The sequence below is a fragment of the Aquarana catesbeiana genome, linkage group LG03, assembly GCF_042186555.1.
Source record: "Aquarana catesbeiana isolate 2022-GZ linkage group LG03, ASM4218655v1, whole genome shotgun sequence".
NCBI classification, from domain to species: Eukaryota; Metazoa; Chordata; class Amphibia; order Anura; family Ranidae; genus Aquarana; species Aquarana catesbeiana.
Genome location: NC_133326.1, coordinates 201,134,454 through 201,160,261, shown reverse-complemented (window position 1 = coordinate 201,160,261; position 25,808 = coordinate 201,134,454). Strand labels below are relative to the sequence as shown.

At 41.5% G+C, this 25,808-nt stretch overlaps 1 protein-coding gene across 4 annotated transcripts in view; it reads right to left on the bottom strand.

Annotated features, from left to right (window-relative positions):
• Positions 1-25,808, bottom strand: part of TBC1D22A (TBC1 domain family member 22A) — a 919,143-nt gene that overhangs the window by 697,864 nt on the left and 195,471 nt on the right. For all 4 annotated transcript variants that reach the window (XM_073619716.1, XM_073619717.1, XM_073619715.1 and 1 more), the window contains one exon: positions 12,573-12,643. In XM_073619716.1, coding sequence (XP_073475817.1) covers positions 12,573-12,643 — 71 coding nt within the window. The remainder of the gene's footprint in view (positions 1-12,572; positions 12,644-25,808) is intronic.

Genomic DNA, 25,808 nt, shown 5'->3' with positions numbered 1-25,808 from the left:
CGAGAGAGGGGTGTTGATTTTACATAGCAAGTTTCGAGGTGTAGAGGGGATAGGGAATTCTGACCACACTTTAGTAGAGATCTGTATTGCGGGAGTTAAGGAGGTAGGGGATGGGGCTCCCAATTTAATAGCAATAAGGATTAATATAGGATCCTTAAAGGGGATATTTACACGCTCCATATTTGACCAAGATTTAGGTTCATGGGGAGTCCACCAATATCTAAGTTGGTCTAGCACACAGGCTTTCTAGTAAGCCAAGACATTGGGCACTCCCATTCCTCCATTTTTCCTGTGCTTCAACATAATTGAAAGGGAGCACCTAGGCGGTTCATGGTTCCAGATAAACTGGGTAAAGAGTTTTTGGATCGAAGAGAAAAAGGTGTGTGGGATGGGGATTATTAACCGGATCCTGACCAGCCGCCGCAGTTTAACTGCGGCAGAATGGCACAGGCGGGCAAAACGATGTTACCTTACTTCGGCTGAGACGATCGGATTTGTTTCAGAACCGATCAGTCTCCAGGCCCAGGCCAATGATTTCTGGTCTGAACCTGCTGATCGGTTCTGACGAATGAAATGCTTCCCCTGCATGTAAGTGTGAAAACAGGCAGGGGAAGTGATGTCATCTCCCTCTCTGGAATTATTTTCCGTTCCAGAGAGAGGACATGCAAACGTGAGTTGCACCAACACTACACTGACACAGTACACGTAGGCACACATTTCACCACCCCGATCACCGCCCAATTAACCCCTTCACTCCCTGTCACCCAGTGCAGTGTTAATTTTTTTTTTTTTTTTGATCACTATACTGGTGTCATTTGTGACACTTATCAGCATTAGGGTACTTAGTAGTAGGCCCAGATAGGTCTAGGGACCCCCCTAAACCCCTCCTAATAAAGGTTTGATTACCCCGTCACCAGTGATCACCGTATTAGTGTTACGAGTGACGCTGGTTAGTTATTTTTTATAGCATCAGGGCACACGCCGTACATTACCTAATAAAAGGTTTAACCCCATGATCACCCGGCGGGTGATACCAGTTAGGTTTTAGCGTCAATTAGGGTTTGCGTCACCCCAGGCAGCATCAGATTAGTGCCAGTAGCGCTAACACCCACACACACACCATACACCTCCCTTAGTAGTATAGTGTCTGAACGGATCAATACCTTTGATCTGATCAGAACTATATTAGAGTCCCCAATAGTTTAGGGTTCCCAAAAACACAGTGTTAGCGGGATCAGCCCAGATACCCGCTAGCACCTGTGTTTAGCCCCTCCGCGCAGACCCAAGTGCAGTATCAATCGATCACTGTCACTTACAAAACACTAAACACATAACTGCAGCATTTGCAGAGTCAGGCCTGATCCCTGCGAACGCTAAAGACGCGTACACACAGGTGGACTTCTCGACCGGACTGGTCCGACGGACTTTCAACTGACTTTTTAACGAACGGACTTGCCTACACACGATCACACCAAAGTCTGACAGATTCATACGTGATGACGTACACCGGACTTAAATAAGGAAGTTGATAGCCAGTAGCCAATAGCTGCCCTAGCGTCAGTTTTTGTCCGTTGGACTAACATACAGACGAGCGGATTTCTGGGTCCAAGTTGGACGTAAAGATTTTAAGCATGTTCCAAATCTAAAGTCCGTCAAACTTTCGACAGAAAAAGTCAGCTGAAGGTTCGATGAAGCCCACACACGATCGGATTGTCCATCGGACCAGTCCGATAGAAAAGTCCGCTCGTGTGTACGCTGCATAACAGGTTTTTTTGGTAGCGTTTGAAGCAGTCGCTGACAGTCAGGTGCTCTTTTTTCTTGTGAGTTTACTGTACCAGTAAATTTAGAGGCCAAAATGTCCAATTGAAGGTACACTAATGAAGAGGCCTACACGTTTCTAAGCATGACAGATGAGAGTGAAGAGGAACTCACCCATCTGTCAGATTCAGACTATGAACCTGTAGACAGCAGTGGCACCCTGACAGATAGCTCTGATGACAGAGTAGTGGTCCTTGCCAAGGGCAGTCGTACCCCGACCCCGTTCATCTGCTGTTGTTGAGGTGCAAGAACCGCAGGGCTCTCGTATGGAGCAGAGAGTCAGCACTAGTGCCGCTCATCCTTCTGGTGAACTGGCAAGCACCAGCGGCCTAGTACATCCTGGTCGTACATCCAGCACTGCAGTAACACTTGGTGACGTGGCAAGTCCCATAAGTGCAGTTCAAGCTGGGGAGGTGGCTAGCACGAGTACTGTCCCTCAGCCACCAAGAAGACAAATACAGGCCTGTCGAGCCCATAGTGCCCTTCCTGCTGCATTTGCCAATCCTAATTGGGAGCCCACCACTTCTGCAGCACCCGTACTTCCCCCATTCACTGGCCAACCCAGAATTCAGGTGGAAACAGTTGATTTTACGTCACTTGATTTTTATTTGCTTTTTTTCACAGAAGATCCCTATAGATCTATTGTGGACCAAAGCAATTTGTATGCTGGTCAATTCATCACCGCTAATCCCCAGTTAACCCTTTCTAGAGATTGGAGACCTATTACGGTCTCCGGCTTTAAGATCTTCCTGGGCCTATCCTTCCTCATGGGCATAACTTAAAAAAAAATGAGTTGCGGTCATATTGGTCCACTGACTCAATTCACCATATACCCGTGTTCTCTGCCTCCATAACCAGGACATGATATGAGAAGATCTTGCGGTTCATGCATTTCAACTAAAATGAACTCTGTCGTCCTCGGCGTGAGCCTGAACATGATCGGCTCTACAAAATTCGGCCCCTCGTAAATCACTTCAACAAGCAGTTTGCAGCCTTGGTAAGTGAAGGGTTAGTGTGTGGGTGTGGCGCTGTCCTAATTCATAGAAATACTTGGTAAATCGTGTGTAGCCAAATCCCATATGTAAAGTCGCATATAAAGTATAGACCAAAATTGCAAATAAAAAATTCAACGAAAATAAAATAAAACCAAACATAAAACAGCAAAGTGACCCCCCTTTGGAGTGTGTAGGTGTAACGTTGTCCTAGTTTAAAAAATACTTTGTAAGTCGTGTGTAGCCAAATCCCACATGTAAAGTCGCATGTAAATTATAAACAAAATATAAACAAAATCGCATATAGCAAATTTAACGGCTAGGTTGGCCCCCTTTGAATTGGGGGAGGGGGAAGGGGAACAGGGGATGAAATCAAAAAATGACTTTAGCCAAAACTATTCCATCCGCATAAAAACCCCATATAATGACTGATTTAAAAGTCTTTGACAAACATAACATTGCTGAATAATTACATAGGTTAAATTGTGACTAGTGCTCAGTGCAACTTAAGTGAAAAACTTGACATCTTTGTAAAACAAGGCAGGTATTTGTATTAATCTTGGTGACCAGGTGCTCGTGTCTTGTGATCATGCGGACACTCACCAGCTTCTTTAACCCCTGCGGGGGTAATGCGCAGTCACAGTGTATGCCACTGTGCGGCAATCCACAGGCTGTTTCTGGGTCACAGTGACGTTTTAGGCATAAGAGAAGAAAGAGGAGATTCCATAGCGTAAAACCATAAAACACTCTTTATTGAACACAGATGACAGAATGGTACTCACATTTAAGCAGTTTATAATAGGCAACCAAATGTCATCAATTTATAATAGGCAATTTTAAATCTGACGCTCTCCTGTTTTGATGACATTTGGTTGCCTATTATAAACTGCTTAAATGTGAGTACCATTCTGTCATCTGCGTTCAATAAAGAGTGTACCCCCTAGTACCCCTACCCAAAGAAATCCCCAAAGAAGATGTCGTGTCTGCAGAAAACGTGGATATAGGCGTGACACCCACTTTTATTGTCCCTCCTATCCTGATCAAACCGGTCTTAGCATTGTTGAATGTTTCAAACGCTACTACACGCTAGTGGAGTATTAGCGTAGGGTACAGTATTGAACAGTCCTAGGGCACACTTAAGCCTCATACACACAATTGGATTTTTAGCAAAGTGTCAGACTTTTGTCTTGCATACTAACTAACACACAATTGTTGGCCAACAATCACAAACGTAGTAACGTACTATGTGGAATTTCAGCTATTGAGCGCCACCCTTAGGGCACCTTCTGCTAATGTTATGTTTGGTGAGCATTGATTCTGAGCATGCGTGTTTGTACTTTGGACTTTTGTGTGATGGACTTGTGTACACACGATACGAAAATCTGAAAACAGACCGTTGTCCGCTGAAAATTTACTAGTCTGCTAACCAACATTTGTTAGCCAAAAGTTGGACAACAATTGTCTGAAGGAGCGTACTAATGGTCAGATTTTAGGCAGTTTGTCATCACATAATTCCCTGCTGAAAATCTGATCTCCTCATATACACTTTATAGGTGTTCCACAGTATAAATCTATTAGTCCCAGGGATGTCATTGTACATAAAAAAATCATGGTGTTCTTGGACGATATTTTGGTACAATTGCCTGTCGTTCAAAAGCGAGGTGTTCAGTCTCCAAAGAGGAGGGGGAGAATAGCAGAGATGGTCATCAAATATCAGGGTTATTGGCACATGGTCCAACCAGGAAATTGTACCAATATCTGTGTATAGAACATTTTGCAGCGATCTTTTAGTAGTTAGAAATAGAAACGAGACTATGAGTGTGCAGCAGACAGGAAGGTGAAGTCTTTTTAAGATCCATGGAGGCATCACCAGGCATCATAAAGCTTGTACTTCAGTAACAAGGGAGCAATAGATTGTTTAGATCTTCTGGTAGTGGTAGTGAAGTCCATATCGGGGTTTAAGATTGTGTTGAAGTCTCCACCAATGATAAGGGTGCCTTGCATCACTTCCGCAACTTTGTTGAGTAGAGGGGTAAGGAATTTTCTTTGCTTAGTGTTCGGAGCATAGAGGTTGACAAGTATGAAAGCAATTTGATTAAATTCGCAGATAAGGATGAGATATCTGCCTTGAGGATCTTGAATGGTGCAAATGTGGTTGAAGGTTATAGAGTCTTTAACAGCGATGAGGACTCCACAGACCTTTTTTGGGCCATTAGCCATATATGGTGGGGAAAGCTATGGAAATTCACTTTGGGACATTTATGGGCAGCAAAATGTGTTTTCTGGGCAAATATAATGTCCGCCTTGAGAGTGCTGGCTTCTTTTAATAGTGATGACCGCTTAAAAGGGCTATTTAGACCTTTAATGTTCAGTGAGAGAATTTTCAATGGCATAAGGAATCAAATGAGCACTGGAGAATTGTTGCGCAGAAGCTTACTATTTGGATATGGTTAGAAGAAGCATACCTGGGAGATGATGGAGTCTGTGTGCAGAATGTAATCCTTTGGGCACCCTTGGGGGCAGGCAATTGAGGGAAAATGAGGTGTTAAAGGGATCCCAGGGATCAAAGTTCTTGTCAGGTGATTCAGTAGGTGAACCAAGTCCATTCCGAATACGTGCCAGATCTTGCATAGTGACTGGATAAGTGGAGGGCTCAGAAAAAAGGGTGAAGCAGAAGAAGAAAAAAAAAATCAAAAACAACATATTAAGAAACTGCTGTCGAACGCAGGCTCAATGGGCAGCCTAAGCTGCTATGGTAACTTGGGGGATAACTTGAACCAATAGTGCAGTGTAAAAATAAAGGAATTTTCAGTAACACAGGTAGGCTCACAGCCTGACACTAGGGAGATCTTGTGATGGAAGAGAGAGGCCTATTAAGAGTAAAGGGTTTAGCTCATGTCCATTCTGTTTCTGGGTGTTCCAGCGTGGATGGAGATGAGGAGGAGTGTGTGCTTCTGCTGGGAACAGTTGCCACTGCTTAAAAAGATGTATGCCTTTGTTTACACTGTGGATAGGCAACATTTTTCCGTTCCAGGTGACCAGTAACTTTGTGGGGAAACCCCATCGGTAGGGGACATTATTGTTTCGCAAAATTTTTGTGAGTGTGGTGAGCTTCTTCCTGTTCATCGCTGTTTGTTGCAGTATAGCTGTATACAGGGATATGCTCGTGAAGTCATCTGGAACCGCAGGGTTTTGCTTAGCAGCCGCCATGACACGCTCTTTCACATAGTAGTGAATGTGAGCCAGGGTGTCTCTGGGCGCAGTGTTGGGCAAAAATTAAGGTTTAGGTATGCGGTCAATGCACAATTCGATATCTGACAAGGATGGCAGAAGAGCTTTCATGAGGCATTGGATAAAACTTGTAAGCTCATTTGGAGGTATGGATTCAGGTATTCCTCTGAACTTTATATTGTTCCTCCTAGAACGGTCTTCTACTGTAGATCTGCTTTTTTTTTCTGGAGTCGCTGATGTTCATTCTCTTGGTCTGTGTAAGCATCTACAAGGTCATTGTGAGCAGAGTACAGATCAGCCATTTTAGTTTCCAGGTAGTGTATTTTGTCAATATGGGTTTGAACTGTGGCACTCAGGGGAGCAATCATGTCATAAAAGTCACTGAATACAGTTCTTCTGAAGGACAGCAACATATCCTTCATAGTGCTTTCTGATATTGATTAGCTTGCGGCAGGGAACATTTTAATTAAGGACTCTGCCTGTCTGTTCTGCATGAGACAGGGAGAGAAGGCAGGCTGCATCCCATGAGAGCACACATCCTCCTCCCTACGCTGCCTAGTTTTAGCAGGGCTGCATGTAGTGGGTGTGGAAGGGGAATAGAACTCAGAGTCCTCGGGAGGATTTGTAGTATGTTTCCCCACGCTGTGGTGGCTGTGAGGCGAGCGGGCCAGCGCCATCTTGCTTACCTCGCGCGGCCCCCGCTGGATAGAAGTCTGTGAGGCGCTGGAGAGGTTTGTTTTACTTCCACCTTTTAGGCATGGCTCCCGGGTGTGATCACTGGTAAAACGAGCGGGAGCAGGGCTTGGTGAGTCTCTTCCTTGTGCTTTATACTCATTGCTGAGAGCATGAGGCTGCTGGAGCTCTCAGTTAAACGGCCAGCTTCCCCGACGGCCGGACACGCCCCTCCAGGGGGCACGTTTTTGTAGTTTATTTCAGAAAGAGTTACTTTAAAGTGATATTATAGGCAGATTTTTTTTTTTTTAAACAACAAACCTTTTATACTTACCTGCTCTGTGCAGTGGTTTTGTACAGAGCAGCCACAATCTTCATCTTCTCTGGTCCCCTTGCCAGTGCTCCTAGCCCCTCCCTCCCTCCGAGTGCCTCCATTAGGGTTGCCACCTCATCCCTTTAAAACGAAACACATTAATTACACAGGTTCTGTGGCTGATTAAGGTAGTAATTAAACTCACTTGGTGCCTTAGCTGCAATAAATTGGCTCGACTCTCTCCTCATTGGCTCACTGGCTATAATTGACAGTGGCGGGAGCCAACGGCTCCTGCTACTGTCTCAGCCAATGAGGAGGAAGAGACTCGGGAGAGCTGCTGCTCTGGTGTGCATAGTTGGATCGAGATGGGGCTCAGGTGGATTTAAGGGGGGGCTGCTGCTGCACACAGGTTTTTTTTTTTCACCTTCATGCATATAATGCATAAAGGTAAAAAAACTTTGAACCACTTTAAATAAATCTGCATATTAAACACTAAACTTTAGCCAACAATGTTTCAGTCTTGAATTTTAAAGTTGAGAACATCCAGGAATTTAGAATTAAGATGCATCAATTGTTTTTTTTCCTACCATTGCACTGCCATTACTAAAAACGTCTCACTTAATATTAGCTGTAGTAAAACGCCAGCCTCCGAATCATGCACCAGTTGAGAAATAATTCACAATTAGCAAGATTAGGATAGGAAAGTAAGCTGCCTGAGTAAGTTTAAATTACTAGTCTTCTCACAGTGAATCTAAAGTGCTGGGTTAATTTAGCCTTTGTTCATTAATTCACTGTTTAAGCCTAGGTTCACATTAGTGCTGCTGCATATTCAACCAATTTTCAGTGCGATTTTGTGCATTTTTTTATTCTTTATGCATTTTTTTGAAAGAGGAGGTGGCTGGCTGATGAACACAAAACCCTGCCAAAAGCACAAAAAAAAGGCATGTACATTGTATGTTCTATGCATTTTTTCATACTCTCCCACTGAAATCTATTGGGCCCAATCCGCACTATGCTGCACCAGAAGATGCAACTACACCTTTTTTTAAAATCGTTTTGCATCATGTTGCACTAATGTGAACAGCCACCATAGCCCTTGAAGCGCAATGGCAGATGCAGGAGAAATCACACTAGTATGAACAGGGCTTAAAGTATTACTAACCCCAATAATATGAAAATAGTCCTTCCTGCTCACAGTGCCCACAGCTTATAAATCTTATTTTTACATTAAAATACTGCCACTATATACCTTTTTGGCTGATCTGTATACCACAGTCACATGATAAACTGCAGGGTCCGCCCGAGTGCTGAGCGTTAAGGTAGGAGGAAATTTCCACTACAGCCTGTGCCCTCATGCTTTTATGGGAGATGGATCATCCATGAATCAAGATGTGACATCCCACCCACTGTGTTCTTTTTTAGTTACTGGGCATGGAGGAGTAGGGAAGGACTGGGCTGTCATTTAGGATCTGTATACATGCCCACATGTGTGATGTCAATATCATGTGACCTGAACATCTCAGCTCAACAAGTAAATGTTCTCTTCAGCAATAGAGACCAAACTGAGCATGTGCAGGAGGACTACTCTGTGTCTTATCTGGACTTGTCCAGTGTGACCCTGCAGGAGAGGGAGGATCTGTGCATACAGGATCAAACAGCCTTTTTACACACTGCAGAGGGTTAACCCCTTAAGTTCCACAGTGAGTATAACAAGAATGCTATTCTGCATATACAAACAGATTTTACGGTGGTGGGTTTAGTAACACATTAAATGATGGTTTTTGGTTTATAATTTTAGATAGTTTTAATGAATTATTTAAATACATCAACATTGGTAGATATTAATGGATGTTTTGAATTTTAGATAACTGCTATCCCTCAGATGAGTGTATTATCAAATCAGGAGGAAGACACCAAATAGTACTCATATACAAGGCTACAGGGTAAAAAATACTGTAAAATAAGCCTACTAAATATCAAGTGTAAAAATCTTTTTGTAATGATTGATTGCATGACCATAGCAACTGGGTGGCTAAGGGAAAAGTATATATTTTTTTCTCAGACTTACATATAAAATCTGTTTGTTTTATAAGTAAACATCAGATTTTGTTGAGTAGACATTTCTCAAATAGAGGGGGGAGGCGCAATCTAAGTGCAGTATTAAAAGTACCATTTTAATTCCACTACCCTGTTTCCCCGAAAATAAGACCTAGCGTGATTGTCGGTGATGGCTGCAATATAAGCCCTACCCCCCAAATAAGCCCTACCCTGTTTCCCCGAAAATAAGCCCTACCCTGAAAAGAAGCCCTACAAGGACTTTAACTAGGGCTTATTTGGGGGGTAGGGCTTATATTGCAGCCATCACCGACAATCACGCTAGGTCTTATTTTCAGGGAAACAGGGTAGATTAAAAACACTCGCAGAGTATCAATATAAAATATATGGGGCAACAAGCTCAGTCCATGAAAGGTATAAGATGCATAAAATTCCATAGGGTTAATAGTTTAGGTTGCTGTGATAGTAGCAGCCATCCTCAGTGTGTAAAGCTCTGTAGAGATACAAGCAAAGGAAGGGAGGGTTCCACCTAAATGCAGTATTTATAGTACAATTTTAATTCCACTAGATTAAAAACAAACACTCACAGAGTATCAGTTAGAAATACACTCATCAAGTACTAAGGGTCTGCTGCTTGCCTCCATCCTGTAGGCTTATATTTGGTCTGGATGGCTGGAATATGGTGGAGATGGGCATGGACGCCCTGCAAACTTTGTTGGCTGGTGTGGACTTACTTTACTTGCAGGGCGTCCATGCCCTTCTCCACCATCTTCCAGCCATCCGGACCACCTAGCGAAGCCTACAGGACAGAGGCGAGTAGCAGACCCTTACTACATGATGAGTGCATTTCCAACTGATACTCTGAGTGTTTTTAAACTAGTGGAATTAAAATTGTACTAATAATACTGCGGCGCCCCCTCCTTTGCTTGTATCTCTACAGAGCTGGACACACACTGAGGATGGTATAAGTATAAGCCCAGATTTTCAGCTTTTTTTGGGGGCTGAAAGTGCCCCCCTCGACTTATACTCGAGTCACCGCCGTCTGCCTACATGATCAGCGTGTCATGCAGGCAGATGATGGCCAGCGTGTGCTATTACTATTCGGTGGCCAATTACTGTTCAAAAGCCGCGCCTCCTCCTCGTCTGTGATAGGCAGAAAACTCCATTTCCCAGCAGTCTATGTACAGCCTATCACGGACATTCTCTCATCCTCGTCTGTGGTATGAGGATGATAGAATGTTCGTGATAGGCTGACTGCTGAGAAGTGGAGTTTTCTGCGTATCACGGACGAGGAGGAAGCGCGGCTATTGAACAGTGAATGGCCGCCGAATAGTAATAGCACACGCTGATCGGTGCAGAGCGGCACACGGAGGCATGCACAGGACACAGGTAGGATGCACACATACACAGGACACAGACACATGCACACATACACAGGGTACAGGACACATGCACATATGCACATAGACACAGGACACATGCACATATACACATGCACATATACACAGGACACATGACACATGCACATATACAAAGGACACAGGGAGGTATACAGCTGCAGATGGGCATTGTTGACCCTCTTTTTCCAACCCTATTTCTCACCCTCGTCTTATACTTGGGTCAATAAGTTTTTCCCATTTTTTTGTGGTAAATTAGGGCCTCGACCCATACTCGGGACAACTTATACTCGAGTATATACGGTACCTTTCATGGACTGAGCTTGTTGCCCCATATATTTTATAACTGTCTAGAGACTCTTACCACCAGCTGGGTATACACCCTTGATGCGCCAGAAATTTCTGATAATTTCTCAAAAAAATGTCATTGGAACGTTTGCATGTTTGCTATACAATGGAAAGATAGACACTACTGTTGTATACTTGGCCAAAGTAAATATTTTAGTTGTTTCCATTGTTTTAGGGGGGTTCACGTCAAACACTGATTCCAAAGCGATGTTGACACCTATGGTATGTATGATACAACTGAGTTTGAGTTAGGAAATGTTCACTCATGCAAAACGATGCAGAAAAGGATACGCCCATGTTGGAATGGCTACACAAACTTTCCAAATAAAAAGCCAGTAAGCATAAGCTGCAAAGATGGCTCCATAACAACAAGAAAGGTCTGTGCCAGAGGACTCCATTACAACACAAAAACTATAAAGGAAAGTCTGTGGCAGAAGGAACTTCACCTGGTGATGATGCTAGTGCCCGATTTCCTGCAAACGCTTCTGGAGTATAGCCAAGGTGACTTTTAGTGCATCCCAATTGTACACAGGCCATTGTTCATGCTCATTCACTAGGAAGGTTTGGTAGTGTGTGCATGTGTTGAATGTATATCTGTAATAATGTTTAAGTCTTGCACTGTATTCCTACAATTGTAAGTTGTTTGTATGTACTGCATTCTTGTTTAGTAAAGCACATTAATATACTACTGAGGTTTATGCTTATTTGCTTTTACTGCAAAGTAACCCTATAAGATACAAAGCAAAACATATGTAAAGCATGGTAGCCTGTGTCGGCGATCTAAAACAAAATGATAAATACAAATGATGTAAGCAAAATCATATGTAAAGGCAATACAGACTGCCAAAAATGCCATGGCTCTAAGAAAATGCAAAGCAAAATGCATTTGGCATTTCAGAAATGTTAAATAACGTATTGGTTTTGAAATGGATGGCATGTTATTTAACAATGAGACCAGAGCAGCAAGCTGTTTATGCTGGGCTCCTCTTTACTCTTAGTTAACATCTATGTTTTTTTCTCAATTTGAAAATCCACTAAGCTGCAAACATATTAGCACTCATTAGTGAGAAAAAATTGGAAATTAAACTCCATCTGATGTAAACACTTTGTTTTCCCACTTGATTTTATGCCAAAGAAGAAAAGCTGTCTAAAGCATCTTTCTAGGGAAAGAGGGAAAAAAGCCCAAAAAAAAGAGCTAAACACTGATGTGCACAACACAGAATGTTAAACAGAGGTTAAGTGCATCGAGATCCACTGATAAAGTCTCTTTAATATTCTCTGGAGAAAACAGTCTAAGTGAATCAGTCCAGAGTTCTACAGCTGTTGAAACTGGCAGATAAAACATGCACTAGTTAGAAACCATTACTATTAAAGAAGATGAAAACTGACAATTAATACATTTTGCCAACTGTCTCCGGCATATTCTCCTGCATGTCTTCTAATAAAATAATTTATTCAAGACAAACTTAGACCTATTGCAACAAATACTTTGTACAATGGCAAAAGAGATGATAGTCAAATATAATTAGCAATTATATTACAACATAATGACATGAATAGCTATAATAATTTTATTTTAATAGAATAGAATATTGAAAAATGGAAAAGGAGAAAAACTGTATCTTGTAGTTTGTTATGCAAGAAAGACGATGCCACTAAAATATCCCCCCCCCCCCCTTTTTTTTTTTTTTTGTTTGAAAGGTGCGCCTCAAAAGAAGCTCACAAAATCAGGGCACATTAACTTACCGAGAGAAGCTTCCATGTTATAGACCTGACAGGTTTTGGAATTCCCGACCAACTTAATTTTCGCAACTCATCTATAAGAAAATAAATACATATTTAGTACAGTTTCATACATGCATCAGAATCAGACTATGTTCCTACAGAATACTGTACAAGTTTAAATTAAAACATAAATCAAAGGTTTACATTACTAATCGATCAATAAAATAAAATATGTTATTGTATAAACAATAAGGAGAAAGAAAAAATGTTGAATCAGCAGACATGCTGCATATCACATACTTCTTTTGGTTCACAAACACTAATAGCTTGCATGCACCCTCAAAAATTCATATCATTACCCAGCAGAAACTTACAAACCTTGCCAATAGGTACGCACCACTCGCCCAGATCATCAGCTCTCATAAAAGCGGTGTTCCTCTCAAAAAAATAAATAAATAAAAGCCAGCTACACATACTGCAGTTGCTGGCTTTTAACAATAGGACACTTACCCGTTCTGGAGTCCTGCGATGTTGGCACCGCAGCTGATGTTTCCAGCAGCTGTCGGGTGCTGCCGCCGCCATTGCAGGTAAGGGTACCCAGCAGTGCAGCCTTATGGCTAACCCTACTGCGCATGCGCGAGGCCCCACTCCTCTCTCCTACTGGCCAGGTGACCGGGAGAGGAGGAGGGAGGAGGAGGGAGCTAAGCGGTGATGTCACTGGCCGCGGAGCGGACTCCCGGAAGTGGGAACACAATACCGGACAAAAACAGGTATCCTGTCCCCCCTCCCCCCGAAAGGTGCCAATTGTGGCACCAGAGGGAGAGATGAGACAAATGAGTGGAAGTTCCACTTTTGGGTGGAGCTCCGCTTTAAAAAAAAAATGAATAACCACATAGCAGTGGCAGGGCTGGCTAAGGCTTACTGGGCTGCTTGTCCGTCATTCTGACTTGACATTAATTTATTCAGCAATTCTACACATAAGGACAAAATGACTGCGTCTTGTGATCCTGTACCATTTAAAAAAAAAAAAAAGGTTTGCCCAATTTCTACTTGCGTATCAAAACAAAATATTGTTGAATATGATCTGCAAACTTTATCTTTACATACAAGTAGCATAAATACTTGACACCATCTTGATAGTAGTCTCTTCTGAAATTCAGCACGGGAGCGTTTAACCACATGCCAACACAATAACTTTGATATATGGCGGCAAAGTAGCCGTACCTAGCGTGTGATCTGCCACTGCAAGTTCTGGGGCGCACATGCGCGCCACCGTTGGCCCACTCCGATTAAACACAGCAGGAACCGCAGACTATGTGCGACGGCACTCGCTGATCCTTCGGTACATGGATCCATGCCTTCCCTTAGTACAAGCACCTCCCCCACAGTAAGAAAACACCAGCTACAACACACATGTAACCCTTTCATTGGCCCTGATGTTAACCCCATCCCAGCCATTAATACAGTGACAGTACATATTTTTAAGCACTGATCACTGTATTAGTGTCACTGGTCCTCAAAAAGTGTCAAAAGTGTCAGTTAGTGTCCGATTTGTCCGCCGCAATATCATAGTCCCGCTATAAGTCGCTGATCGCTGCAATTACTAGTAAAAATAAATAAATATATCCCATAGTTTGTATATGCTATATTTTCTGCGCAAACCAATCAATATACGCTTATTGGGATTTTGAAGAAATTTTATTTTTTTCACTCTTTTTATTGGATGTGTTTTTTAGCAGAAAGTAAAAAAAAAATTAGTTTTTTTTTGTTTTTGTTTTTAATTGTCTGCATTTTTTTGTTTATAGCTAAACAAAATAAAAACTACAGAGTAGAGCTGCACAATTAATCATTAAAAAATTGTGATCTTTATTGCAGAGTTTGCCAATTCTTTCATAACAAGTGGAGACACTTATCTGCTCACTCAGCTGTCAAAAGAAAACATCTGGGCAGTCTGCCAAGTTTTTAACTTGAAACATTGTAACTCTTCCTTCTTAGGCTAAAGGGATAAACTTCTGTGTGAAAAAAAAAATCCAGGCAGTCTGCTAAGTTTTTAAACAACTGTGTAAATGCAGGAAGTTTAACCACTTAAAGTCTAAATCTTTTTCTGACACTCGTTTCTTAAGTTAAAATCAATATTTTTTGCTAGAAAATTACTTGGAACCCCCAAACATTATATATATTTTAGCCGAGACCCTAGGGAATAAAATGTCAATTGCTGCAATATTTTATCTCACACTGTATTTGCCCAGCGGTCTTTCAAACACAATTTTTTGGGAAAAAATACACTTCAATGAATTAAAAAAAAAAACGAAACTGTAAAGTTAGCCCAATTTTTTTTTGTTTTAATGCGAAAGATGATGTTACACCGCGAGAATCATGAGAGAATCGTGATCGATCTTCTAAGCAAAAAAATTGTGATTCTCATTTTAGCCAGAATCGTGCAGCTCTACTACAGAGGTGATCAAATACCACCAAAAGCAAGCTCACTTTGTGGGGGAAAAAAAGGACATACATTTTTTTTGTGTACAGTGTCGCACGACCGCACAATTGTCAGTTAAAGAAGCGCAGTGCCGTATTGCAAAAAAAATGGCCTGGTCATGGTAAATCTCCCAGAGGGCAAGTGGTTAAATGAGGGTCAGCACTCTGAGGGTTCTGCTGTATTAAACAATGCTGTTTAACCACTTCCATACTGGGCCTATTCTGGCACTCCTCTCTTTCATTTAAAAATCATCATTTTTTTTGCCAGAAAATTACTCAGAACCTCCAAACATTATATTTGTTTTTTTAGCAGACACCCTAGGGAATAAAATGGCGGTCATTGCAACTTTTTATCTTGCACAGTATTTGCGCAAAAATTTTTCAAACGCCTTTTTTTGGAAAAAAAAATGGTTTCATGAATTAAAAAATAACAAAACAGTAAAGTTATCCCAATTTTTTGGTATAATGTGAATGATGATGTTACTCCGAGTAGATACCTAACATGTCACGCTTTAAAATTGCGCACATTCATGGAATGGCGCCAAACTTCAGTACATAAAAATCTCCATAGGCGACGCTTTAAAATTTTTTACAGGTTACCAGTTTACAGTTACAGAGGTCTAGTGCTAGAATTGTTGCACACACTCTAACGCACACAGCGATACCTCACATGTGTAGCTTGAATGGTGTTTACATATGTGGGCGGGACTTACATGCGTGTTCACTGCCGAGCGCGAGCTACCGGGAACAGGGGCATTTTAAATTTGTTTTATTTTTTTTTTATTTTTACATTTTTTTTTACATTTTTATTTATTTGATCACATTTATTGCTATTACAAGGAATGTAAACATCCCTTGTAATAGGAATCTATTGTGACAGGTCCTCTTTATGGAGAGATACAGGGTCAATAAGACCCACATCCCTCCTCCAGGCTGGAAAGCATGAGATCGAGAAAAAAAAATTCACTGATCTCATGCTGACAGCTGCGATCACGGCTTTGTTTACTTCCGGGAACCCGGGCATGATGTCATAACGTCACGCCCGGGCCTCTGACGGTCAAAGAGATGACTGATCTCTATCGTCGTCATCCGGCGCTGGATGATTCTTTCTCTGGGCCCCCGATGGCACGGGAGAGCCCGGAGAAGCACTGGATGGCGGCGGGAGGGGGGGGATGTCCCCCCCATCGCCTATAAGAACGATTAAGCAGCGGAACTGCCGCTATGATCGTTCTTATCGTGCACAGAATCGCCGGCTGCAAAGAATGATATCTGAATGATGCCTGTACTGTGGTAGGGAAGTGGTTAAATAAAAGTGATTTTTTTTTCTGGCAAAACAGGAGACCAGGCTGTATTACTCAACTGCATAGTAGTCTGCAGAGAGGTTCAGAAACTGCCTGTGTCAGACAGGGGTGCCTAAATAACTAGATCGGCTACACAGAATTAAAAATCCTTGGGCAGGGTAGACGGTTCTCATATAAGCATTTCAACTGTTTATTTAGCTTTGAGAAGGAACTTCAGGAATTTCAATTCTTCAAAAAATTAGCTGGTTTATAAGGGGTTAAATCTAACAAGGTGTATGTCACTTTGTGGACGTCACTCTTTTATTTAATATTTCCATTTTTACTGAGCACCAGGAGTATAGCCATCGCTATACTTCCAGTGCTCCGACATTAAAGGGCTCACGCGCATGGGCAATATGGCTCATACAATTTGAATGAGCTGTTTGTTTATGAGGCTGGAGGTGGCAGAAGTTGCACGCAGGACATACTAACAAACAGCTCACTCAAGCTGCGCAAGCCTTTGCACCCATGTAAATAAGGCCTAGCCCCTATTTTAACCCATTTTTTTTAAATGTTGCAATTTTTGGAGTTCTGATTTAAATAAATAGATTTGCCAGTTTCTTTTCCCAGAAAATATTTATTTGTACAGACTATAAAATGTATCTATCTGCAGGATGGTACTGCTTTTGGGCCTCACTATCAAATACATACCGTAGATCTGCAAGCCTCTTCTGTATTTTATCACATCTAGTTGGTCTGATAGTGTCACAACTGAAGCCATTGCTGCCCATCTTCTGCATGTCCCAAAAAGGCACCCAAGGCACACAAACTGTTCATGCACATGTCTGTATATGCCCCCAATTTAAAACTGTAATCATTCTGAAACACATACAGTGAGTATAGAACAGAATCACCCCCCTTTAAAATAATCACATTTTGTTGCTTTGCAGCCTGAAATGGAGACAGACACCATTTTTGTTTTATCCAGCTGTAAATACAACTGTGTTCGTTTTCATTTCAGGCTGCAAAGCAATAAAATGTGATTATTTTAAAGGAGGGTAATTCTTTTCTATACTTACTGTATATGCATTTTCTGAAATTCATAAAGAATGTTACAGATACTCATTGGACAAGTGTCAAAATGCAACAAATGGGGCAACCTATAAGATTTATATATATATATGTCGATAAAGTGTATAGTCCTAAAGATGCATAGAGGAATACCACTATTTTACTTGGGAGAAAAGAACAAAGAGAAGGAAGTGCTAAGTGTAGTATCCCGGTTAAAATGCTTTAATAACAATGGATTAATAACACTCATGATTGAAAAGATTAAAACGCTCATTTGGTGATGAGTGTGTAGATGTATTCCTCATGTATATGACCTGCAGGACCGCTGTGAGGTGTTCCAGCTGCAGGGAGAGGAGGATGGCCCACTTGGGAGCTTGGAGGAGCCCCCGGGAAGCCACGCATACCAGTGTGGAAGGCACACCGGAAGTGATGTCACCGGAAGGATAGAGGACCAGATGAGAAGTCAAAGCTACGCGTTCAGAGCGTTCCAAGCTCCTTCTAGAGACCTCTACATACTCAGCACCAGATGAGCATTTTTATCTTTTCAATCTTGTGAGTGTTATTAATCCATTGTTATAAAAGCATTTTAACTGGGATACTAAACTTAGCTAGTGCTTCCTTCCCTTTGTTCTTTTCTCCAATTGAATCACACAGAGCCGTACACAACTCTGAGGATAGCAGCCGCAGGTGGCCCCTGAACCTCCCCCCTCTGCCTTTACATCTTGTCCTACAGGATTAGAGACTACCTTGGACTAGCCCCTTAACCCCAACTATGGTCTCATAAACAATTTATTGCCAATTGGACCATATAATCTTGGTGCGCCAGATTACCACTATTTTACTTCATGCCTATGTATACTGAATTATTTGTTTGAATTATATTTTATGGTATCTATTACTTTTAAAGTTTTAAGGCTTGGCATCTAATTTTCCTGGCACAATGGGTTTTAAACAATTTAACACAGGGTCGCATTATTTACCACCTTTCATTCTGCAAAGGGAACATTCACTTTGATAAACAGTCTCTACTCATTAGGAAAATCTAAACCCCAGTGTATGTATCCTGGACTGCACAAAACAGAAACAAACTCAACAGAATATACATTAATGGAGGTGCACTGAAGGATTATCATAACTATCAAAGTGAGGGGTAATTTCCTTTTTGGGGACAAAAAGAGCAAAATAACTTAAAAAAAAAAAATTAACAATGAAAGAACATATGGTTTATAACAATCTGGGTACCTCACAAACCTATTGTGATGCCAATTGGATCAATAAGTTGAATACCTGCAGAATAATGTATATACTTACAGTGTATATCAAATATTTTTGAGAGGTGCTTCCTTATAAATTACAAATCTATGTTTATATCCAGAAGTTTATCTGACACTTAATTCCTAAATGCGATTCATTTCCTGGCAACGATTTTAGAGTCTACAGAAATCCTAATACAACTGCCCAACGATTCAAAAAATGGCTACGATTACAGGAAAAAAATATTTGCAATCATATCTCCGTAAGAGTTTCCAAAGATATAAAATTTCATGAAAATGCAGCAAAATGGATGTAGAAGAGAAAGAGCCGAGTTCAATATGCTAAAGCAGTTTAATAGCAGGCAGAAAAAAAAAAAAGCTCTATGCTCAGCTATATCCTAAAAGGCATTGCAGGCCTTATTTATATTTTCATAGCTGCTAGAAGGCAACATATTTTATAGTGCATTGTGCAAACTGCTCTTATTTATGTTCTATGATTCTCCTTAAGCAGCAGTATGAGTTTTACTACACTTACCTGCATGCTTCTATAAAGTTCCCATATTTACAGTTCAAATTATTTGCATTAATTGAGAACCCTAGTCATTGGCAACACATCCTTATCAACTAACTGCAGGACTTTAAGAGCGAGCATTATGCTGTAAAATAGGCAATTATATAGTCATTTTGTCTTGCAAAGAATATTATACTGGGTCAATAATACCCTTATACTCAAATAGCCCTAAAGAAAGCACAATTCCGATCACCACCTCGTGGGCTTTGAACCAAGGAGCTTAGGTTCAAGAGCACGCTAATGTTACAATAAACAACTCAGTCAGGCCTCATTCCCATGCTGCATGTACTAAATGACTATTTCCTTACCACAGGAATGAACTGTGCTACAGCTGCTCAGACAGCCTTAACCAAAGGTGCAAGAACAAATAACATTTTAAAATAACATGTTCAAGAAATTGATTTATTATTTGCATTTACCATAGTATCAAATACAGTATATATAAATATAAGCTTAAATATATATATATATATATATATATATATATATATATTTTTTTTTTTTTAAGTGCTTGCAAAGCCCAAAGTATTCAGACGTACATTTTCATTGTGACATGCAAAAAGGACAGCTATAATCTGATTGTTTTAACCAACATAGCTATTTTCCCATTATTTTATCATTCAGATGCACTGCCCCCATGTAAAAATGAATCTTGTGCTTAAAGCCTCAAAATATTTAATGTTTTGGAACATACAATACATCATCCTGGTAGATTTTACTGGTAAAGCTTAGCCACTCACAAAAAAAAATGCTCAGGAACTGAGGAATGCTTTTGCAAATAATGGAAATAAAAAAAAAAGATGCATCTCTGTGCTGTGGTGGGGCGACAGCTGACACAGATAAGTAATATACCAAATTTATAAATACTCTTAAGAAAAAGTGGTCACACCAAAAGTAAATTAACAGCGATGAGATGAGAATACTTGTGTTATAAATGAACAGCACATTGAAATAAAGTCCAAAAAAGTGTTAAAGTCCTCAGGACCCCTTGATAACGTCCTATTGGACAAAAAGCTTCGGGGAGCAGACACTATTGTTGACGCCAGGCCACTGTCCGATACCAGGTCGGCAGTGGCACCCATTGTCATATGTTTTTATGATTAATTTTATTTTGGCTTTTAACATACAATTCCAATAAATATTGCAGTATGGAGACTTAATCTGGCTTCTAGTGAGCTTTATTTACTACAGCTACATCTGGATGGTGCGAGTTGCTGAACAGCCTTTCCCACAACAGATGGCAGATCTACACTGAGTGCATGCTTGCTCCTGTAAGAGCAGCCAGCTTTTCTGGTGAGTGTCCATTTCCCAGGGGTGCGGTGGAGGATTCTGGAGCACTTTACTGTATCACTTCTTCACTTTTCAAGTCCCCACCAAATCTTTGTGCACATCTTTGCACTGAACTATTGTGTTTTCACCAATAAGTTTAGATTGCTGATCCTATCATTGGACTGTGCATTTAAATCTACATTTTTCACTACATTGCTTTTTTATTATTGATTTCCATCCACAAGATTGAACTTATATTTTTTTTTTCACATTAGCAATTTTTCACTTTAACACTTTTTTGGACTTTATTTTAATGTGCTGCCTATTTATAACAAAGTATTCTCATTTCATCGCTGTTCATTTACTTTTGGCGCTTCACACTTTTTCATAAATAATGGCAGGACTATAAATTCAATCCTTGATATCACAACCCCTTTGTTTTAGGCATGGTTACAAAAGTACAACTTTAAGGTACCACTTGCATGCAGCTACCCCCAGCCCCCCCCCCCCTACTTACCTGAGTCACATCATGATCCAACAATGTGCATGAGAGCAGCGGCTCTCTGGTGTCTCCCTCGCCTCATTGACTCACATAGCAGTGGGAGCCACTGGCTCCAGCTGCTCGCAATCAGCAGAGCAAGGAGGAGAGAGCGATGGGGCAAGGCCAAGCCGCACTCTGTGTGTGAATAGACGATGTCCATTCACAGAAGCTAGGCTCGGGAGAAAGCCTGCTCGAGTACCCTCATAGCAAGAGGCTTGCTATTGGGGGAACTGAGCAAGGGGGAGGAGCCAGGACTGCAAAAAGAAGAGGATTGGGGCTGCTCTGTGCAAAACCATTGCATAGAGCAGGTAAGTATAGCATGTGTTATTAAAAAATAAATAATAACCTTTAGAATCACTTTAAATGCTTACTTGTAGCGATTCTGCTTTCCGCAAAAGGTTTTTTGTTTGTTTTTTTAACTTGCAACGTGACCCTGAAGTTGCTATAAAATATTACTAATTCAAAAATAGTCAATTTGCTGGCACATACTCCTCTCTCTTTGTATGGCATAGCCTTCCACTCTTCTGGGAGTGTCTAATTACTTTCTGTGCTGTCCCAGCTCCTCCGCCCCTCATCTTCTTACATAATCTTTTATAAAGCTACCAGAAATGGAGAGAATGGGAATATTATAAAGTGTAGTTTGGGTGACAGATCTGAATTTGAGTAGCAGTCTCAAGCCTTTTTGATGTCAAAACAAAAGAGGCTTCCACGGGTAGAAAAACATGCCTAAATATGGTAATGCACATGGAAGCTGTAGTTGAACCTAATGGCCTAGCAGCAGGGTCTCCTCAAAAGAAACAAAGGAATTTCAACTGATAGGTTGTTCCAAGCTGTTTGGAGAAGCTGCATCAGGTCCAAAAGAGACTTTGGTTTTGGCCTAATTTTTCTTCTGATTCTGCAAATATCCCAGACTGACTTAAAAATGCTGAGATAAAGGCATTATTTGGGCCATACTATGTCTTGCAGGATTCCTAATCCCGCTATTCACTGTAGATAATTTTTTTAAGGATTTTGCATGTTTATCTGGGCTCACTGTCATGATGCAGAATAACATCAGGACTTAGAGCACCCTTTATTACATGATGGATAAGAATCTGTCTGTACTTATCAGCAGTGAGGAAGCCATATTTCTCGATCAAATCATCAACTCCATCAGTGGAAATACAGCTCCAAACCTGCAGGGAACCTCTGCTGTGCTTTACTGATGTCTGCAATCTTCCATTTAGTGTTTTTCAGCCCTTCAAAAGACAAATTTTCTTTGGTTAAAGCCCAAATTTTGACTCAGTCCAGAGTACCTCCTGCAATTTTTCTGCAGGCCTTGTTTCAACCTTGGAAGAATTAATTTTTGGTCACAACTCTGTCATGAAGACGTCTGATAATGGGATGGGTTTACCAAGGTCCCAATGGTTTCTGACAGTTCTAAGCAAGCTTGACTTCTTGTTTGTTGCACTTTCTGTAGCAAACCAATGCATTGCCCATTTGGTGACCACGTGTGGAAAAACCGGTCCGCCGCAAAATGTTTGCTTTGCAGAGACCTTGGTGATGCAGGATGACCACGTTGTGTCTTAGTGCTGTACTCATTGTCATGGTGCAAAAATGTAGCACATTTATGGCAACCTCAACTTTTTAGTATGGTCGTCACATTCCCAGTTTTATTTTCTATACAAAGCTGTTTTGATTTCAGCAAACCAATTTGGTTCACACTACACACTGGGGGATAATTTACTAAAGGCAAATAGGCTTTACAAGAGAATTTTTGCATTTAGTGAGTGAAGCAAAGCTCCGCTGACTTCCATTACCCAATCATATGTAAGCAAAAACACTATTGTACTGTATTTGATTGGGTATTTTTTGCAAAGTGAATTTTCATCACATTCACTAAGCGAAGGGAAAATTTCCATTCAGAATGAAAAGACAAGTTGCCTTTAGTCCAATCCCATTACATCATTGTTCTCGAGAACATTTAGTTAAGTTTACAGTGGTATAAAACCCAAAAACAAAAGTGTAATATCCTGCAGTTTTTCAATACTTAGATGTATCAGTTGAATTCATTTTTTTAGACCTTTTTTTATTTTTCTTCATTTCACCTGGTGCTCTGGCCAGTGACACTTCCTGTCTTAGGATGTCGACATTCTGGATGACTTAGGTTCCTTTCATACAGGTGGACCGATCCAGTCCGCCTGTCAGTTTTTTTTGATGGACCTGATGGTACCATCCTTTACGCTTCATGGAGCGGGGGATGTAAACAGACATGTCTGTTTGCACCCGTCGACATCCAAGCCAAAAAACAGAATGAATGGGTGATCCTTTGCCCATCCATCTAGTGGATCGGATGGCAGTTGGATGTAAACAGATAGATGGGCTTTGTCTTATGCAGAGCAGTCACAAACCTGTCATTGGCCTGCTCTGTGGGGATCAGCAGACAAATCCCCCACTGAGCAGGTGGATCCGTTGGCAGGGTCCGCCTGTTTGAAAGAGCCCTTAGTAATGTAGTGTCTGGGGAGAGGGTACTGAAAGATTAGCAGAGTTAGATGGACTTGAATAACAAATTAAAGCTAAATTCCTGCTAAAACTTTATAAGCAGTTACAGCAAACAAAATCGTTTTTTTTTTTTTTCTTTACATAAATGAATACAATCTAACCATTGTAAGTACCCTTGTCAGTGTTAAATGGTTTGTCCCAACCTCCAACTGCTACTTAGTCTGAACAGCTTGGTCTGTTAGCTTAAGTTCACATTGGGCTGTTTTGACATGAAAAGTCAGTTCAGCTGAACTCGCACGATTTCAAACCTGCCCTCAATGTGAACCTGGGCTTAAAGTAAGTTGAAAAGATAACAGACTCACTAGCAGGATCACTAGGTGAAAATAAAGGAAAAAGCCTACATAAGGTAAACTAATGCAGCCACCACATCTAAGAAATGATAAGCTGCAATTGAATACATTTTTGTTTTTGGGTTTAATAATGCTTTAGTTAATCACCGAGTTTTATGCCTACAAAAATCTCAAATGGTCTATTACTATTTTACAGCTTTAATGAACATTTACTGCAAAAAGTAATGATTGTACCTTCTAATAACATTCTTTTCTAATGACATACTAATCCAGAAGACCTAAAACAACCATATAAAAACAAACATAAATATTTAATGTACCTGAGACTTCTGCACGGTACTGTATATTTTATAACCCCAGTTAAGTAAATTGATTCCCAGATATGTGATAGAGTATTGATGGAAAAAATCACTTCAATTACCTATGGTGATCTCTTCCCCTATAAGCCAAAAGCACCCATGAATTATCCTGTCTCACAAAGGCAGCATGGATGTCATAGTGATATGTAGATTTTTATGTAAGAAACTACTCTAGAGAAAAATAAAGGCTTATAAACATGACATATTAGTCAGCTACTCAAAAATAAATAGCTAACCATTCAATATAACTTGGAAAAAAAGATTGCCCTTACCTGACATTTTTGCTATAAAACAAGGCTAATCCACCCATGTACATGTGTAGCACAAATACAACAAATGACCAGAAAATATATCCTGTGATGCAAATTAATAAATATCCAAAACAATAATAAAAAAAAAATAAAGTGCTCGTGCTCCATGTATTGCACAAAGATCCATAATAATGTAGTATCCTGTGATACAAAAGTAAAGTGTCCAAAAGACACCGCTCACCACCGAGGGGGGTGAACAGCCATTGGGCACCCCATAAAGTGCACCTTTCACATAAGAGACTGCCAACAGTGACCGTCAGCGGTGCACCTGTCACCCATCAGCCGTCACCCGTCAGTGACCGTCAGCCATCACCCGTCAGCCACTACCCGGCACCCATCAGGGATGTCAGCCACTACCCGGCACCCATCAGGGATGTCAGCCACTACCCGGCACCCATCAGGGATGTCAGCCACTACCCGGCACCCATCAGGGATGTCAGCCATTACCCGTCACCCATCAGTGACTGTCAGCCTTCACCCATCAGTGACTGTCAGCCATTACCCATCACCGACCGTCAGCCATTACCCATCACCGACCGTCAGCCATTACCCATCACCGACCGTCAGCCATTACCCGTCACCCATCAGTAACCGTCAGCCATTACCCGTCACCCGTCACCCATCAGTAACCGTCAGCCATTACCCGTCACCCATCAGTGACGTCAGCCATCACCCGTCACCCATCAGTGACGTCAGCCATCACCCGTCACCCATCAGTGACGTCAGCCATCACCCGTCACCCATCAGTGACGTCAGCCATCACCCGTCACCCATCAGTGACGTCAGCCATCACCCGTCACCCATCAGTGACGTCAGCCATCACCCGTCACCCATCAGTGACGTCAGCCATCACCCGTCACCCATCAGTGACGTCAGCCATCACCCGTCACCCATCAGTGACGTCAGCCATCACCCGTCACCCATCAGTGACGTCAGCCATCACCCGTCACCCATCAGTGACGTCAGCCATCACCCGTCACCCATCAGTGACCATCAGCCATCACTCGTCACCCATCAGTGACCATCAGCCATCACCCATCAGTGACCGTCAGCGGTGCACCCATCAGTGACCGTGGCCTGTCACTCGTCTGTGACCATCACCTGTCACCGTCCGTGCCACCCATCAGTGACCATCGCCTGTCACACCATCATCACCTATCGGTGAACGTCACCTGCCACCCATCGCACAGCCCATCAGTGAGCGTCACCTGTCACACAGCTATCAGCATCATGTCCAAAAGGGTTTACAACAGTGAGGAGGCGTTCCAGATCCTCTCCATGACTGATGAGACC